We start from the raw sequence: 17,542 nt of genomic DNA on the forward strand, positions 1-17,542 counted from the left end.
AGGAAGTAGTCGGGGAAGGAGAGGAAGCAGGAAGAGATGTTTGTTTCCTCTCGTGTGCTTCATTGTTTTTTTTGTGTGATTGTAACAGTTGTGCACTTGTTAGTGATCCAGACAACACTTCCACATCTTTGTGATCACATGTCACAAGGCCTCACTTTTGCATAATGTAAGCCGAGCAGCTAGTCTGACACGCCCCCCCTAGCAACGCCAGGTGAATTGAGAGCGGATGCTGGAAGCTGTTGACCAATCACAATAGAGCAGATCAGCTGGCCAATCAGAGCAGAGTGAAATTATTAACCTGAAAACCTTTTAAACAAAGAGTCGATGTTGGATTAAGATTATTTTGTCCAGGAACCTCGATTTCTGGATTAATGGTTTAGTCACAAATCACAGACATTTTCATAATTCATTTATTGTTATTTATGTGCTAAAATATTCACTGGTTGCATTTGCTGCTTTCCAGTTTTCTGTCACTGTGGATTTGAAATCTTCGAACACATGAGTCGATGATGGAAGTTCACCAGTAGGTTGCTGCTGGTGTTTTACTGGACCTGTTTTCTTCCTCCTGTGTGCAGCTGATTTCGGGTTGGCGAGGATGTACGGTATCCCACAGCAGCCCATGACCCCCAGAGTGGTCCCACTGTGGTGAGTGTCCATTTGAACCAGTAAACTGTGAATGTCCCTCTAGCCCCATTCCCAACCCGCACTAATGCTCTGATCTGTCTGTGCAGCCTCTTCCCTCTAATCCCTCCCAGTAATCTCCACCTGTGTTAGATCCATTAGCTCAGACTGGTCAGGTCTTTGTCACATGTTCTCTCTCCTCCGTCAGAAGCCCAGAGCTCCTCCTAGGGACCAGGAGCCAAACTACAGCTCTGGACATGTGGTAAGTGTCTAATGGTAACAAACACACACACAAACACACACAAACAAACACAAACATACACACAAACACACACAAACATACTGTTGGACGGTGAGAATCCAGCTGTGAACACGTAACTCTCTCTGTCTGTCTGTGATGGTGATAGAGGTAGGTGTGTGTGTGTGTGTGTGTGTGTGTGTGTGTGTGTGTGTGTGTGTGTGTGTGTGTGTGTGCGTGTGTGTGTGTGTGTGTGTGTGTGTCAGGGTTTCTCTCAGCTGCCCCTCGTGGGTCAGTACAGTCTGAGGAAGCAGCCGTACAACAACCTGAAGAATAAATTCACCTGGTTGTCTGAGGCTCACCCTGCTCTTCATGTACAACCCCCCCCCCCCCCCATCACACACATACACACACAGACACACACACAAACACACACACACACACACACACACACACACACACACACACACCACTGGGTCGGATCTCTAGGTTGTCATATTTATCAGGAATTCATACCACATCAGATTCAAACACCTTGTTGACACATTAGTTATCAGTATCTGATTCTTTCTGTTTCTGTCCTGATGCAGAGCGACGGCCACAGACAGTTTGGAGAGTCTGTACTTCAGAGAGAAGCCCCCCCCCCCCCCCCGTGAGTACAGACGTGTCTCTGGGTCAGTTGGTCGTCTCCTCTCCTCAGCCTGTGAACCGGAGCTGATGCCAACCTTCCATCAGCAAACGAGCGGCTCCTCGAGCAGAGAGCCACAGCAAAGTGTGAACAGGAGGAATCAGAATCAGAATCAGAAGATGAAGATGAAGATGAAGAAGATGATGATGATGATGACGTGGTTCCTCCGTCCACACGGGGAACCTGGATCTGCTCCTCAGGACGTTTCAGTGGATCAAGGACGATTCAGATTCAAACCGTTCACACAGATCAGAGCAGAACTGAAGTGATCAGTAGAACTGTGACCTGCTTATCAGAACAATATAATTATCTTCAATGCTTCTGGATCAGTTCTTAAATCCATAAAGCTGCCAATGTCTGTGCTTGAAGGAAACTGGACTTTACAAACAGGCCGATGTGTTCTCCTCTCGTTTGGACCTGAACATCCAAACGATCAGTCTGTGAAGCAGGAAGTCGCTCGGACTCGACCTGGATCATTCATCAGGAACCAGATCTGTTGATTCATGAGGGAAACTGGAAGTAAGAGCAGATCTCAGGTCTGATCAGTAAACAGCTTCTGTGTCAAAGTGTCCTTGAAGTCAAGTCGTGAATCTGCTGATTGTTTGTTAAAGGAACAGTTCAACATTCTAGGAAATATGTTTATGTTAAAGGCGGCTATAGTAAGGGGTAGAGCGGCCGTCCTCTAACCAGAAGGTCGGCAGTTCGATTCCCAGTCTCCCCCATCTGCTGGCCGAAGTGTCCTTGGGCAAGTTGCTGAACCCCGAATTTCCCCTCATAGAACAAAAAGTGCTGCCAACAGATGGACTGTGTGAATGTGTGTGTGAATGTGTGTGTGAATGTGTGTGTGAATGTGTGTGTGAATGTGTGTGTGAATGGCAGACTGCAAAGTGCTTTGAGTCATCAAGTCTAGAAAAGATCTTTATAAATAAAAACCATTTACCACTGATTCTGTTTGCGGAGGATGTGTTCAGGGACATCGTGGAACTGTAGGTCATCTGAGTTTTATCAGTTCACCTGGTTCTGTCCAACAAGGCCCTGTTCACACCTGGAGTTAACATCTGTCCCATGTGATCCTAACACAGAGGGCAGCTCTAGGTTCAGATGGGAATGGACCCAAGACGTATTCAGGACACATCTGCTGATCTGAAATACTTTTACTTCATTTCTGGATAGTGACAGGAAGTAAAGCATCTTTGTTTACAGTCTTTGTTTCTATGATGTTGAACTTTTCCTTTAAAAGCCCGAAACTGTAGTTTACTGTAAATAAACTGTAAAATAAACTGTAAAATAAACTGTGGCCTCGTCAGTAGAATCACTTGTGTTCGGACCCCTGGCTGTGAGTGGCTGGATGAAGAGCATGTGACACTGATCATGTGACTGTTAGAGCCGCTAAACGTGTTCAAACCATAAACATGAGAAAAAATGTCAAACAAGCAACTCTGTTTATTTTTTTCTCCATTTGAAATATCAGTTTTTATTAATCCAGGGTAAGTTGGTAGTCTTGGTTACATGGAGGCAAGGACGTCCCTGTACAGGAAGGTTGAGAACTGAACCACTGCAAACCTCCACAAACACACAAACACACAAACAGACACACACACAGGCACCACAAGAAGTGCTGCGTGATCATGATGTGACAGCGGGAGGTCGGGGGGTTCAGAGCGTCCAGTGATAGTTGGATGTAAAATAACCTGGTGTGTGTGTGTGTGTCTGTGTGTGTGTGTGTGTGTGTGTGTGTGTGTGTGTGTGTGTGTGTGTGTGTGAACCTCCCAACAGAACAAGCAGACTTTCAGTCAAGCTCCATCTAACAAGTGTAAACAAACTGAATCTATGAGTCGAGTCATAAGTGGAATAAATAGTGTTTAACGTTTAATCAGAACCTGAAGCATCAACGCAGCAAAAGAGAAGAGCTCACGTTCACACAGAGTGCATTCTGGGAAACGGAGTGCAGTTCATCTGAGCAGTAAACTCCATCCTTGTCACTGGAAATAAAGAGAATCTATTTAGCGGCTGCTGTGGAACTTTCTAATGAAGACGATCAACTTCTCCTCTGAGAACTTTGACTTTTAACTCGTTACATTCTGGAGCAGATTCGAGGACTCAGGATCTAGTTTTTCCATTTTCTTAAACATTAAAATAATAAAGTTAAATATAATCTACAATTCCCAATCTGCTGCTGATGAAGCGGCTGTGATCAGATTGAAAGGTCGAGCTGCTGAACGGACACAGAGCTGAGACATTTGTCTCAAGAGAAACTACAGGATTCTTTTTCAAGTTTTCTGGATTGAGGGAAATCGATGTTAATACTGAACCAAAAAGCTCTGGAGCTATCGGACACGGAGGCAGCGACAATCAAGTACTTTAACTCTTCTTCAAATAATAAAATAACATCTTCACATAAAGACATTTACATTAAGACACACACAATAAAAACACAGATGCATTCACACACTCGCAGGAGAACTAACTTCTTTTGTTTCTTCTTCAAACGTCGTCGTCCTTCAAAGTGCACGATGGCTGAACGTACGTTCCTTCAGTCAGAGATGGAAGCGGCTCAGAAAGGGACAACCCCCCCCCCCCCACCCCCCCATGGTAGGATTCAGGTTTACTGCAGGTCAGATGAGCTGAAGCAGCTGTTCTGTGACCGAACGACGTGGGTTCAATTGTCCGACTATCAACTCACACCGAGGTTTTCTGTTCTTGCTTTTGTTCGACGTCCTCCAGGGATTTAAAATAAATAAAATAAATAATACGAGACTGATGATCAGAAGTAAGAAATACATTTCTTTACCAGTCGTAGCTGTTCTACCATGAGAGGCCATGAACCGAGCTGGGAGATGAAGATCTACAGGATGGTGCAGCAGTTGGGGGGGGGGGGGGGGGGGGGGGGTTGATCCTTCTGGTGGACTCCAGTGATGTGGGAGGAGCTCCGTCTCTCAGCCCTCCATCCCAAAGTCGTCTGTGAACTTCTTGACCTTGAACAGGTCCTCGGTGTTGACGGTGGGGCGGGTGGTGGACAGGGAGCGCAGCATGTCCGACTGCAGGAGGCAGAGACGTTCATCAGGTTTCATCACAGATCATCAGACACACAGGGGGAGGGGGGGGAGGGGGACGTTACATCGTCAGCTGCTGTTCTGTCGAGTTACATGGCTGCTTGTCTTATTGTTAATGAATATCCTGAACAGCTCACCATGCAGACGATGGGCTCCAGCAGCTTGTCACTCGGCACCTCCATCCAGGTCATCTCTATGGCTGCAGGGTCGCCAGGCGAACAAGGGGTCAAGAGGTCGTCCACCATTATCTGGCTGTTGCTTCGTGACGGACCTCGAACCTGCAGGAGCAACAAGAAGAAATAAATCACAACGTTTACGTGAAATGGGGATTTGACCTCTTTTCTTTCTCTCTGGTTTCTGATGAGGTCACCTTTTTGAAGTGCGTGGCCGACTGGACCTTCCTGACCGGCTGCATGAGCGCGTCCCGGACGATGATGCTGATGTCGGCTCCGGAGTAGCCGTCTGTTTTGTGGGCGAGCTGCCGCAGGTCGGCGTCGCTCAGGCTGCGCGGCGTGTTGCCCAGATGAAGACGGAACATCTGAGCCCGAGCTGGCTCCTCCGGCAGAGGGATGTAGATCCGCTTCTCAAATCTGACACAGGACAAACACTGATCAGATGTTTCAATCAAAAGTAACGATGGTAATAATGTGATAATAACAAGTATCCCGATGAGCCCTGGACAACAAGGTGGACACGAGGTGTATCATAGTGACCTCTGACCTTCTGCGAATGGCAGCGTCTAAAACCCAGGGGATGTTGGTGGCTCCCAGCACCAAGATGCCGTCGTTATTGTTTCCCACACCTACAGAACCAGAGCTTCGGTCAACATGAGGAAACTCCTGTTTCACAGGTGTCTGTCGTCGCTGACACAGCGTTTGATTCATATATTGTACTATTTGATTCTGTATATTCTTAACTGTCCGTCAGACTGATCAGCTGATCGCCAGGAGCTCACCCTGCATCTGGACCAGGAACTCCGTCTTGATGCGGCGGGCGGCCTCGCTCTCGTTCTCGTTCCTGGAGCCGCACAGCGAGTCCACCTCATCGATGAAGATGATCGAGGGTTTGTGTTGTCGAGCCAAGTCGAACAGATTCTTCACCAGCCTGCAGGACAGAGGGAGGGAGGACAGAGGGAGAGTGAGAGACCGGAGACAACCGTCCACATGAAGAGTCAAACTAAACCTGGAGGAGATTCAGATCGTGCTGCTGTTGATCACAGAGTAACCAAGCTTTTTATAAAACACATTAAATGCTGGTCTTGAACAAACCATAGCAGAGAGTGACCTGCTGAGATCAAACTCTACAGGCCTCTGCCAACCGTCATCTTCAGCGCTACAAGCCCTGAAGCTTCCTCACTTGTGGGACGTCCAGTCCAGTAGGTGGCGATAGAGGCGATCAATCAAAGGAACCATTGTTTTCCGCTGAAAGAAGATCACACTGTCCCTCTGTATAACACAGACCACATGAGGAGACAACATACTTCTCACTCTCTCCCAGCCACTTGGACATGAGGTCTGAGGAGGAGACGGAGAAGAAGGTGGAGTTGTTGGCCTCTGTGGCCACGGCCTTGGCCAGGTAGGACTTCCCCGTCCCCGGAGGCCCGAACAGCAGGATGCCTCTCCATGGAGTCCGCTTGCCTGAGAACAGCAAGCAACACGAGAAATGACGCTCCGATGATTATATGTTTACTATATTACTAATGCAGTAATATAAACTTCTAAAGTAATTAGGAAAGCTTTATTTAGAGCGATGCAATAATCTGGAAATGGAAGAAAAGTGAAATATTGCAATCAAAAATAGTAATAATAACAAAGACAAGTAGGTAATTCTGAAATCTAAAATCAGAGACGGTCATTTCTGAACCGTCTGAAACTAAAGTCTTTGCTGCTGTCACATTTATATAACTGGCTTTTTTTCAGTGTGAAATAACTTTATGGAAACAGCAGAGTTATGACTGGAAGTAGAGAAAACTTTAAAATGTCATTAATCATTAAAAAGGAAAAACACAGCTGATCTTTCAAGTGACCACAAGTGTTAACATTTCCCGTCAGGACCTGTGAAGAGATGAGGGAACTTGATGGGCAGGATGACGGCTTCCTTCAGAGCTTCCTTGGCTCCCTCCAGTCCGGCCACATCGTTCCACCTGACGTTGGGCTTCTCCATCACGATGGCACCTGCACACACAGCGGGAACACGATGAAGGTCTCAACAACCTTAAAACACCAGACACCTGCAGACCTGACAGGAACTCACAACCTCTCTGAATCCTAACACAGGGACTACTAATGAAATAGTTTCTTCCAGGGCAGTGACTCTACATCATAGTAAAAAGCTTTGAGGTTTAACATGTCCAGATCCGTCAGAACACGAGCACAGATAAGAGGCATTTGGAACTAGGACTGAAATAGTACTAAGTTAAAGTCGGGGCAGAGGGCAGCTGGATCCAAACAGCAAACACGAGGGCACAACCAACAGAACACATTCAAAAGTTCTCCTTATGAAACCACAAGTAAGGTCAGCAAGTATTAACAAACACAAACTGATCACACAAAAAACAACATCATTACTTTCACAGCCACAAGGAATGACGTCCACTCACCCATTAGCTGCTCCTGCAGCTTCTTCTTCTCTGGGTTTTCTCCCTCGCTGTCACTGTCGCTCCTACGATACAAACACACACGAATAAGAACCTGACAACACCGTTACACAAAGAGTCTGAAGACGACCTACTTGTCATTGCTCTGCGCCTCCTTGACGGGCTTCTTGCCCTGTTTGTCTTTACTCTTCAGGTAGTCTTTGAGTTTCTCTGCCCGGTCCAGGTACTGCAGACATTTGGCTCGTATGCTTTCCTTTGCCTTGTCGCTGTGGGCATCATCTGTGGATCAAACACCAAACTTGAATAAAACCAACCAAAGTTAGAGTTGTAGACATTTGTATGGTTAAGGTCTATTGTATAGTGTTGTTTTATCATTTTGAATGAAGTATGAATGGTCTTATTGCTGGGCCCCTCTAACACAGGATGACAGCACACAGATCAGGTGAGGAAGAGGATCTAAATCCAACACATATTTCTGTGTGTTTAATACTGAATCCTCATTTCTCTATTGCAGAGGATCCAAGGTTGAGTAAGGAAGGGAGAGAGACAACAAATGGAGGAAGGCAACATCTCTTTGCTGCTTCCAGACCTGCACTGAACTCCTAATAATCTCCTAAACATCTGGAGGAGCTGTAAGTGAGAACACAAATGTCTCAGCAGGAGATCCTCCAGAGGGAGGGGGCTTGCTGGTGAAGTTTCTAACTAACGATAGATGCAAAACTGAGATAAAGAAAGAAAGAATACAAATGTCTTTGGATGAAAAGGAGGCGCCATACACATAGAAGACCCTGATGAAGATGTCAACTTAAAAAGAATACAAGACTCCAGCTCTTCTGGTGATAATTGTAGACACCGGTGTCGATGTGAGTCTGTCGTTTCCGTTCTGCCTCTGTGTGTTGCTCCACCTCTCCTGACGCTCTGGAGATGTCTGTGTTGTTATGAACGTGTCTGACCAGAGAATCTCCTGCTGTGTTACTAATATGTAAAAGGGAAACTCCAAAGAAAAGTCTGGACCCAACCGTGTGGACATTCTCTGGAATTCACGTCTGGAATGTTTCTGTTTCTGGAGAGAGAGACTTGTCCAATAGAGACACTGCACATACAGACTAGAGGTGTGTTGTCCACTGTGACATGTGGAGATTCTGATTCTCCTGTTTGAAAGGATGTTAAAACACCGTGTGTCCAGCTCATCAGCCGGGTCTCCCTGATGCATCAGTCTGAAGGAGGGGCCGGGGGTGTGACAGGGCGGGGGGGGGGGGGGGGTTGCAGTGCTCACACTTGATGGCGTGTAGGAAGTACTCCACCGCGTGCTGGTACAGGCGCAGGGCCTCTTCATAGTTCTTTGCCTTGTCTTCTTCTGTGGCTTTGGTCACAAGATCGATCGCTTTCTGCAACAGAGGCAGGGAAACACAGGAGAGGGCGGAGAGGAGGTGGATGGTGGGTGGAGACAGACACACAGGAGAGGGAGAAGAGAAGGTGGATGGTGGGTGGAGACAGACACACAGGAGAGGGGAGAAGAGGAGGTGGATGGTGGGTGGAGACAGACACACAGGAGAGGGAGAAGAGGAGGTGGATGGTGGGTGGAGACAGACACAGGAGAGGGAGAAGAGGAGGTGGATGGTGGGTGGAGACAGACACACAGGAGAGGGCGGAGAGGAGGTGGATGGTGGGTGGAGACAGACACACAGGAGAGAGAGAAGAGGAGGTGGATGGTGGGTGGAGACAGACACACAGGAGAGGGCGGAGAGAAGGTGGATGGTGGGTGGAGACAGACACACAGGAGAGGGAGAAGAGAAGGTGGATGGTGGGTGGAGACAGACACACAGGAGAGGGCGGAGAGGAGGTGGATGGTGGGTGGAGACAGACACACAGGAGAGGGAGAAGAGGAGGTGGATGGTGGGTGGAGACAGACACACAGGAGAGGGAGAAGAGAAGGTGGATGGTGGGTGGAGACAGACACACAGGAGAGAGAGAAGAGGAGGTGGATGGTGGGTGGAGACAGACACACAGGAGAGGGCGGAGAGGAGGTGGATGGTGGGTGGAGACAGACACACAGGAGAGGGAGAAGAGAAGGTGGATGGTGGGTGGAGACAGACACACAGGAGAGAGAGAAGAGGAGGTGGATGGTGGGTGGAGACAGACACACAGGAAGGGGGAGTTCACGTGTTAGCTTCAACCAAAACAAAGCACCAGTCACACAGGTCCTGTTGGAGTCGCTGCTTCCACAGAGATGCTTGTTAAACTAATGACTAGTCACATAAAATGTTCCATTACTCTTGGTTGTGTTCGTGTTAGCTGAAGCTACAGCTAACAAGCTAACAGGCTGATACCGTTATAAACATCCTGCAGCAGCAAGTGAGCGAACTCACTATCTATATTATTACGTCACTGTGTAGTTAGCACGTGCGTGTGATGCTTAGTTTCAATAAGAAGAAAACACTAGTGAACTAAACTTCTTTGCTAACAATGCTAGTGCGCGAACTAGCTCACGTCACAGGTGTAGCATGCTAACACCTAGCCAGCTAGCACAGACCTGCAGTGTTGACGTTGTCATTTCATCTCCCAGTTCTGCAGAGTCCAGATGTGTGTCCTCCAGATGTGTGTCCTCCAGATGTGTGTCCTTCAGATGTGTGTCCTCCAGATGTGAGTCCTCCGGATGTGGATGAAGAGACGCTCTAGTAACAGCTCCGTGTTGATATGACAACACAGCGGCTAACGATGCTAACGATGCTAGTTAGCTAAAGATTGACAGCTCTGCATCGACCGGAAACAAACACTGCGGCTAACATGTAGCCAACTGCTGCCAAGCTAACATCCTGTGTGTATTTCCAAAATAAGAGACCCGAAGTAAATACAGTGTCATCAAAGGGTTGAGCCATTTTGCCACGCCCTTTGAAAATTCCTCCACAATACATAAATATTCACTACTTTAAAATTTTCCGAAAAAGCGTAAGCGTTAGTGCCTGTCAGTGCTCGGGCCCTAATAAGAACAAAAATTATCAAACTTATGTTTTTTTTTTTATTTATTACCAAATTTAGTTATTTATTAATGAATTTCATTATTTATGATTGCGTCGTTTTGTGTCCTTTTTTTTGTTCCAAAACTAAATAAAAGTAAGAAAACCGTTATTATGTCATTGTCAACTGTAATCATCGTTTTATCATTAAATACTCATATCAAAATTCACCATGATTCTCTCTGTATTTCAAATAATATGTAGCCTTGTTTTTATTCTTATTTTTTATTGTTCTGATTTCAGTTCAAACCTTCATTTGTGGTTGTTTCGATGTTTGTGTCTTTTTGTTGGTACATCCTCAAATGGACGATCTTTGAGGCGGAACCTTGTGGACAGATGACGAGTTTCAGTCGGATCCAGTTCAGCGACGCACCAACACTTCTGCTTAGGGCGGAAACCGCAACAGCGACAGTTACCTGAATAAAGTTAGTTTTTATTTTTAATAAGTTTGATCAGTGACTCAGTGAGAATTTGAAGCGTCGCAGGAAACGACACGGGAATTAAACTTTAAGTTGCATCTTTGTAGCTCTGCCAGCATCTTGTTAGCATGGATGCTAGCATGGATGTTAGCGGGGAAACGGTGAGAATGAATCCAGGAGAAGAGGTCCCGCACCGGGCTCAGGAGGAGGACGAGGGGGAGGAAGACGGGGAGTGGGAGGAGCTGGATGACGAGGAGCTGGAGGATCTGGAGCTGGAGGAGGTGGAGAAGGAGTTAGCGAACATGACGGTGAAAGGTAAAACCACAAGTTTACTCAATTTATTAGGAACATCTGGCTAATGCTAATGTTGATGCTAATGCTGAGCTGACACCAAACTTCTGCAGTTTGACATCATGTGTGGAAATAATGAATCTTCAACCGGGACTCAAACCTTCATCTTCTCGTATAAGCAGATATATATAAAAGGTTATTGACTATATACATATATAGTCAAAACCTTTTATACGTAGACGCCAACATTCTTGTATTAACCCGATAAAGACAATTAGAAACTTAGATGTAAACACTATTTTCTGATGAACCTGAATGAGGTCAATCTCATAATGTCGAACATCAGAAGAACATGGTAGAAGTTTCACGGGACTTTGCAACATCAACATACGACAACAGCTCGAAACAAGACGTGAAAATACGAGTGGTAGCTTTTGTCAAACTAGAAAAGAAAAACCCAGAATGATCAAATAAACCATCGTACATTAAAGTATTTCAGGTTGCGGTTTTAAAACGGGCAGAGCAGCGACAGGATCTTGATCGCCCCCCAGTGGTTGGCAGGAATGTTGGTCATAAACCCCGCCTCCTCTATGTTAGCAGACGGGACATGATTAAAACTAAAACGTTCCTCCCCCAGACGTGCTGAGGAAGGTTCAGGCCGTGCAGACGGACGCCACCACAGAAGAGTCGGGCGTCAACACGGAGCCCGACTGGGAGAGCCAGGTGTCGGCCATGTTGGATTACAGCGTCAGCCTGTCGGAGGAGTACGGCGGTCTGAAGAGGAAGCAGGGCGAGGAGGAGGCGGAGCAAGACAAACACAAACAACAACTGCAGAAGAAGAAGGAGGAGGCCGCACGGCAGCACCAGGTCAGACTGACCCTCGCTAACAAGACCTAGTTTCATATTTCTATAAGTATAGAGACCACATCACTTCCCCTCCAGTGAACCAACAAGCTTCTGCTACTCAACCTCATGTTTGAAACTTGGCAGGAGAACTTGTCACGGTTCAGACGTGATTTCAAACCCGTCTCTGTCAAGAACCATTTCACCATCAAACTGTGTGTTTCAGGCTGTCATGGACAAACTGGAGTCTGTGCGAGTCAAACTGCAGCTGAACAACTCCAAGGCCATCAGGAAGAACTTCTTATCCAAAAAACAAGAGATGACGTCAGAGAAGGACCGAGCGGAGGAGGAGAAGAAGAGGTACAGTGCCTTGCATAAGTATTCACCCCCTTTGGACTTTTCTACATTTTGTCATGGTATAACCACAGATTAAAATTTATTTCATCGTGAGTTTATGTAATGGACCAACACAAAATAGTGCATCATTTGGAAGTGGGGGGAAATATTACATGGATTTCACAATTATTTACAAATAAAAATCTGAAAAGTGTTGAGTGCATATGTATTCACCCCCTTTACTGTGAAACCCCTAACAAAGATCTGGTGCGACCAATTGCATTCCCAAGTCACATTTGCAAGTCACATAATTAGTAAATAGGGTCCACCTGTCTGCAATTTAATCTCAGTATAAATACACCTGTTCTGTGACGGACTCAGAGTTTGTTGGAGATCATTACTGAACAAACAGCATCATGAAGACCAAGGAGCTCACCAAACAGGTCAGGGATAAAGTTGTGGAGAAATATGAAGCAGGGTTAGGTTATAAAAAAATATCCAGAGCTTTGAACATCTCTCTGAGCACCATAAAATCCATCATAAGAAAATGGAAAGAATATGGCACAACCGCAAACCTACCAAGAGGAGGCCGTCCACCCAAACTGAAGAGTCGGACAAGGAGAAAATTAATCAGAGAAGCAACCAGGAGGCCCATGGTTACTCTGGAGGAGTTGCAGAGATCCACAGCTGAGGTGGGAGAATCTGTCCACAGGACAACTATTAGTCGTCTACTCCACAAATCTGGCCTTTATGGAAGAGTGGCAAGAAGAAAGCCATTGTTGAAAGGGATCCATCAAAAATCCCGTTTGGAGTTTGCCAGAAGCCATGTGGGAGACACAGCAAACATGTGGAAGAAGGTGCTCTGGTCAGATGAGACCAAAATTGAACTTTTTGGCCTCAATGCAAAACGCTATGTGTGGCGAAAACCCAACACTGCCCATCACCCTGAGCACACCATCCCAACAGTGAAACATGGTGGTGGTAGCATCATGCTGTGGGGATGCTTCTCTTCAGCAGGTACAGGGAAACTGCTCAGAATAGAGGGAAAGATGGATGGAGCCAAATACAGGGAAATCCTTGAAGAAAATCTGATGCAGTCTGCAAAAGACTTGAGACTGGGGCGGAGGTTCATCTTCCAGCAGGACAATGACCCTAAACATACAGCCAGAGCTACAAAGGAATGGTTTGGATTAAAGAATGTTAATGTCTTAAAATGGCCCAGTCAAAGCCCAGACCTCAATCCAATAGAGAATCTATGGCAAGACTTGAAGATTGCGGTTCACAGACGGTCTCCATCCAATCTGACTGAGCTTCATCTTTTTTGCCAAGAAGAATGGACAAACCTTTCCATCTCTAGATGTGCAAAGCTGGTAGAGACATACCCCAAAAGACTTGCAGCTGTAATTGCAGCGAAAGGGGGTTCTACCAAGTATTGACACAGGGGGGTGAATACTTATGCACCCAACAGATGTCAACTTTTTTGTTCTCATTATTGTTTGTGTCACAATAAAATTTATTTTGCACCTCCAAAGTACTATGCATGTTTTGTTGATCAAACGGGAAAAAGTTTATTTAAGTCTATTTGAATTCCAGTTAGTAACAGTACATAATGGGAAAAAGTCCAAGGGGGGTGAATACTTATGCAAGGCACTGTAGAACCCACTGATACCGTGTCTCTGTTCTGCTGAATCCTCTGTGGTACAACCAGGAGATTCCAGAGCGTTTGGTGATCAGGGCTGGAGACAGAAACCTTGATCTTTCCACATCTTTCCTCTGGACCAGGTTGGTGAATGAGCTGCAGGAGAGCGAGCGGAAGCTGGCTGCGCTCACGGAGGAGCAGAGCGAGGAGCAGCGGAGGTGGCAGGAGGAGCTGGAGGAGCTGAGGCAGGAGATGGAGCGCGTGAGGACGGAGGCGCAGGAGGCGGAGCTGCAGGCCTTACAGGATGAGAAAGCCGTGGTGGAGAAGCAGAGGGACGCCGCTATAACTCACATCGATGTCTGGCTGAAAGAGGTACAGACATCAGAGCTTTTATTTTGAAGAGTTAAATGTTTGGGCTGATGTTAAGTGACTGTAAATATGAACTTTCACGTGGAACAAATAAAATAGAGGAGTAGACATGAAGACAGATAACGTGTCCTCTGGTGTCGTAGCTCGGTCAGTACCTGAACGCCCTGCAGGCGGAGTCTCCTCAGCAGTATCACCACGAGAGGCTGAAGTGGGAGAAGAAGGAAGCTGCGGTGAGGAGGAGTCAGGCCGAGCTCCAGAGCCGCTTCCAGGAAGTGATGCAGCAGCTGCAGCAAGGACGACAACTCCAGACCCTCACAAAGGTCACCGTCCCAACTCTGCCACAGGTCCCCACGGTGAGACGCCTGGCACCATACACTTTAATCACAGACACACACAGACACACACCAAGAGGCCGGCATCATACACTTTAATCACAGACACACACAGACACACACCAAGAGGCCGGCATCATACACTTTAATCACAGACACTCACCAAGAGACCAAGAGATCAAGAACTGCCTCCACCTGTCAACCATGGTAACACGGTGTCATGGTCGATACCCTGGAAACTTGTGAAAGCTTTTCACTCCATCAACGAACCGACCGGATGTTTTTATGTTGATCCGATGAAAGGTCGTAGGTTAAACATCTTTTTGAACGTCAACATGTCTCAGACGTGATAAACTCTTTGCTGTGATTCTCCAGATCTCATTGATCAGCTGTGTTTCGTCCGCAGGTCGAGCTGAGGATCAACCAGCTGATCCAGACACTGGTTCAGCCGCAGTTCGGGCCCCCCCATCCTCCTCCCATTCCAGTGGTCCGATCCTTCCCCCCCCCACATTACTACCAGGACCAGTATCAGCCCCCTTTCCCACCTCCGTACCATCAGCGCTACCCGCCCCCCCGCCACTTCCCGCCACCCGATCCCTACTTCCGTCCTGAACACTACTTCCAACCGCCGCCGCAGTTCCCGCCGCACATCAGAGCGCCACTGAGGGTGACGCCCCCTCTCAGTCTCTCCCCCTCCCCTCCTGTTTACCCTGTGGTTCCCTCACCGCCTCCCACCGCTGCCGCCTCCGCCGGTAAATTGGACAAAGTCCTGGAGAAGCTCGGGACTCGCTTCCCACAATGCAACAAGGCTCAGCTGACTCAGCTGCTGCAGCAGGTGAAGAGCTCCCGCGGCACGTTGGCTGGCATGTCCATGGAGGAGGTCATCGAGCAGGTCGGCCTGAAGCTGGCCCAGAACGAGAGGGTGGCCCCGGGGCCCATCGGCCGGCCCTTGCCCCTGGGCCCGATCCAGAGGCCGCCGCCCTCCCCGCAGAGAGCCAGATCGGCGTCGGGCGGAGGTCTGAGTGCCGGGGCCCGTAAAATGTGCCTGATGTGCCAAAATGCCGTGGAGCCAGAGAGCCGCCACCCGCTGAGCTGCTCCCACACCATCCACAAGGACTGCATCCGCATGTGGCTGCAGTCGAGCAAGAACAACTCGTGTCCCTTCTGTCCCGCCAAGTGACCCCGTGACCTCACAGAGAACATCTAGTGTCCCTTCTGTCCCGCCAAGTGACCCCGTGACCTCACAGAGAACATCTAGTGTCCCTTCTGTCCCGCCAAGTGACCCCGTGACCTCACAGAGAACAACTAGTGTCCCTTCTGTCCCGCCAAGTGACCCCGTGACCTCACAGAGAACATCTAGTGTCCCTTCTGTCCCGCCAAGTGACCCCGTGACCTCACAGAGAACATCTAGTGTCCCTTCTGTCCCGCCAAGTGACCCCGTGACCTCACAGAGAGCAGCATGCTAACGTCACCGCGGTGAACACGAAGCTTCGAGAAACGATCACACGCTGAACCACTCTGGTTTTTATGTCACTTCTTTACAAGCGCGGAATATTTAGTGATTATCGGTATCTGATTAAGTCATAAATGATAATGTGACTGTAAATTAAAAGTTTCTGTATGATAACATTTTTGTGGAATTTATAATGTTTTTAAATAAAATATATTAAATGTTTTCATAATATAAATAAAGTCAGTTTATTATTGACCATAAAAACCAACGTAGACTGGATCCAGAAAGTGAAACCAATGCTGAAGTGAAACCTGTCTTCTGTGTACTGACCAGCAGGGGGCGACTCCTCTGGTAGTGTCTATAGAAAGTGACTCTACTTCTCACTTTATAACGTCAGTGAACATGAAGGAGTTTCTGTCTCAGTCTCTAATGTCAAGTCTTCTTCAAACAGCTGATGTTCATTTTGTGAATTATGATCATTTAGAGTCAAACAGACCATAAAGCACCGGATGTGTTGGGGGAGGTGGGGTACCACAGTGTGATTGACAGCTAGCGCCGTCCAATGAGTGAAGGTGTAGTCTCTGAGTCTACGTCCAGTTCAACCCAGTGAGTGACTCCGCCTCCAGTGGTGAAAGATTTTCACACGTACAAATGAGTGTTCTGTCAGATCTGCTCTGGACTCTTTCCCCTGCAGCAGATCAACATGAGTTGATATATTATTTAGTGATTTACTGATATTTAGGGATCAATCATTTTTCTTTTCTCATCAACTCAAAGTGCAGCTACTCAGACTTTCGACATTTCTTATATAATTCTCAAGGAATTTGTGCGTTTGCCACTTTTTAGGAAATGATTCCTCATAAAACAGGAAACAGGAAGTGTCTCATCATCAATTCACCATTAAAATCTGAAGTTATACATTTTAAAGACTGAAATATATAGTTTATATGATGTGAAATACAGAGCTGACTTCTCTGGCCAACCATCCACACACACACACACACACACACCCACACACACACACCAGCTCATAAACACAACAACCAACAACCTTTTAAAGATTCTTCTCAAAGACTAACACTCTCTCTCTCTCTCTCCCTGTGGACACACCTGGCAGCTTTAATGGGAGCGCTGGGCGGTCGATGGGCGAGATTAAAGGAGCCGTCGTTTCACAGTAAATATCAAAACACACACACACACACACAGAGACACACACACACACACACACACACACACACACACAGACACACACACACACACAGAGATCGGACCTGAGTCTGTGTGAATCTGGAAAAGACAAATGAAATAAATGAAAGATTAAAAACATCAGATTCAACTGAAAACTTCTGTTTAAAGCTTCAGTGAAAAGATGAGTCTCCACTGGAAGAGGATCTGAGGAGGAGGAGCAGGAGCAGGAGGAGGAGGAAGAGCAGGAGGGGGAGGAGGAGCAAGAGGAGGAAGTGCAGGAGGAACAGGAGGAGGAGGAAGAGCAGGAGGGGGACGTGCAGGAGCAGGAGGAAGAGGAGTAGGAGCGGGAAGAGGAGGTGCAGCACTAGAAGGAGGAGGAGCAGGAGGGGGACGTGCAGGAGCAGGAGGAAGAGGAGGAGGAGAAGGAGCAGGAGGGGGACGTGCAGGAGCAGGAGGAAG

General features: G+C 47.3%; 2 protein-coding genes across 9 annotated transcripts; one reads left to right on the plus strand and one right to left on the minus strand.

The window, feature by feature from the left end:
• Positions 1–4,431: 4,431 nt before the first annotated feature.
• On the minus strand, positions 4,432–10,066 carry LOC128437756 (vacuolar protein sorting-associated protein 4A). Of its 3 annotated transcripts, none has more exons than XM_053420009.1 (12): positions 9,820–10,066; positions 9,730–9,789; positions 8,473–8,584; positions 7,331–7,475; positions 7,200–7,261; positions 6,655–6,774; positions 6,081–6,237; positions 5,556–5,704; positions 5,321–5,402; positions 4,971–5,190; positions 4,738–4,878; positions 4,432–4,585 (listed from the first exon to the last, which is right to left on the minus strand). In XM_053420009.1, exons 2-12 carry the CDS (start codon positions 9,748–9,750, stop codon positions 4,484–4,486), a joined length of 1,311 nt encoding a protein of 436 aa, XP_053275984.1. In that variant the 5' UTR covers positions 9,751–9,789; positions 9,820–10,066; the 3' UTR covers positions 4,432–4,483. The 3 variants fall into 3 exon arrangements, with proteins under 3 accessions (XP_053275984.1, XP_053275983.1, XP_053275982.1); XM_053420008.1 differs by having other exon boundaries at positions 9,730–9,806; positions 9,852–10,064; XM_053420007.1 differs by having other exon boundaries at positions 9,730–10,049.
• Positions 8,908–16,117, plus strand: rnf214 (ring finger protein 214). Of its 6 annotated transcripts, XM_053419988.1 has the most exons (8): positions 9,340–9,551; positions 9,763–10,638; positions 10,740–10,947; positions 11,561–11,790; positions 11,993–12,126; positions 13,885–14,113; positions 14,254–14,463; positions 14,849–16,117. In XM_053419988.1, the coding sequence occupies exons 3-8, from the start codon at positions 10,761–10,763 to the stop codon at positions 15,620–15,622; spliced, it is 1,764 nt and encodes a 587-aa protein (XP_053275963.1). In that variant the 5' UTR covers positions 9,340–9,551; positions 9,763–10,638; positions 10,740–10,760; the 3' UTR covers positions 15,623–16,117. The 6 variants fall into 6 exon arrangements, with proteins under 6 accessions (XP_053275962.1, XP_053275961.1, XP_053275960.1 ...); XM_053419987.1 differs by lacking the exon at positions 9,340–9,551 and adding an exon at positions 8,908–8,954 and having other exon boundaries at positions 9,763–10,947; XM_053419986.1 differs by lacking the exon at positions 9,340–9,551 and adding an exon at positions 8,918–9,000 and having other exon boundaries at positions 9,763–10,947.
• Positions 16,118–17,542: the final 1,425 nt, after the last annotated feature.

Source organism: Pleuronectes platessa, chromosome 4 (genome assembly GCF_947347685.1).
Source record: "Pleuronectes platessa chromosome 4, fPlePla1.1, whole genome shotgun sequence".
In the NCBI taxonomy this organism is placed as follows: Eukaryota; Metazoa; Chordata; class Actinopteri; order Pleuronectiformes; family Pleuronectidae; genus Pleuronectes; species Pleuronectes platessa.

Bases quoted from the DNA above. Each gene is read 5' to 3' on its own strand.
- LOC128437756 (XM_053420009.1), bottom strand. From the start codon at position 9,750: ATGACAACGTCAACACTGCAG. The intron at 6,775-7,199 runs GTGAGTGGACGT...CTGTGTGTGCAG, and splicing joins GCTGCAGGAGCAGCTAATGG to GTGCCATCGTGATGGAGAAG. The intron at 6,238-6,654 runs GTCCTGACGGGA...TGCTGTTCTCAG, and splicing joins GTTCCCTCATCTCTTCACAG to GCAAGCGGACTCCATGGAGA.
- rnf214 (XM_053419987.1), top strand. From the start codon at position 10,761: ATGGATGCTAGCATGGATGTTAGCGGGGAAACGGTGAGAATGAATCCA. The intron at 12,127-13,884 runs GTACAGTGCCTT...CCTCTGGACCAG, and splicing joins GCGGAGGAGGAGAAGAAGAG to GTTGGTGAATGAGCTGCAGG. The intron at 14,464-14,848 runs GTGAGACGCCTG...TTTCGTCCGCAG, and splicing joins CTCTGCCACAGGTCCCCACG to GTCGAGCTGAGGATCAACCA.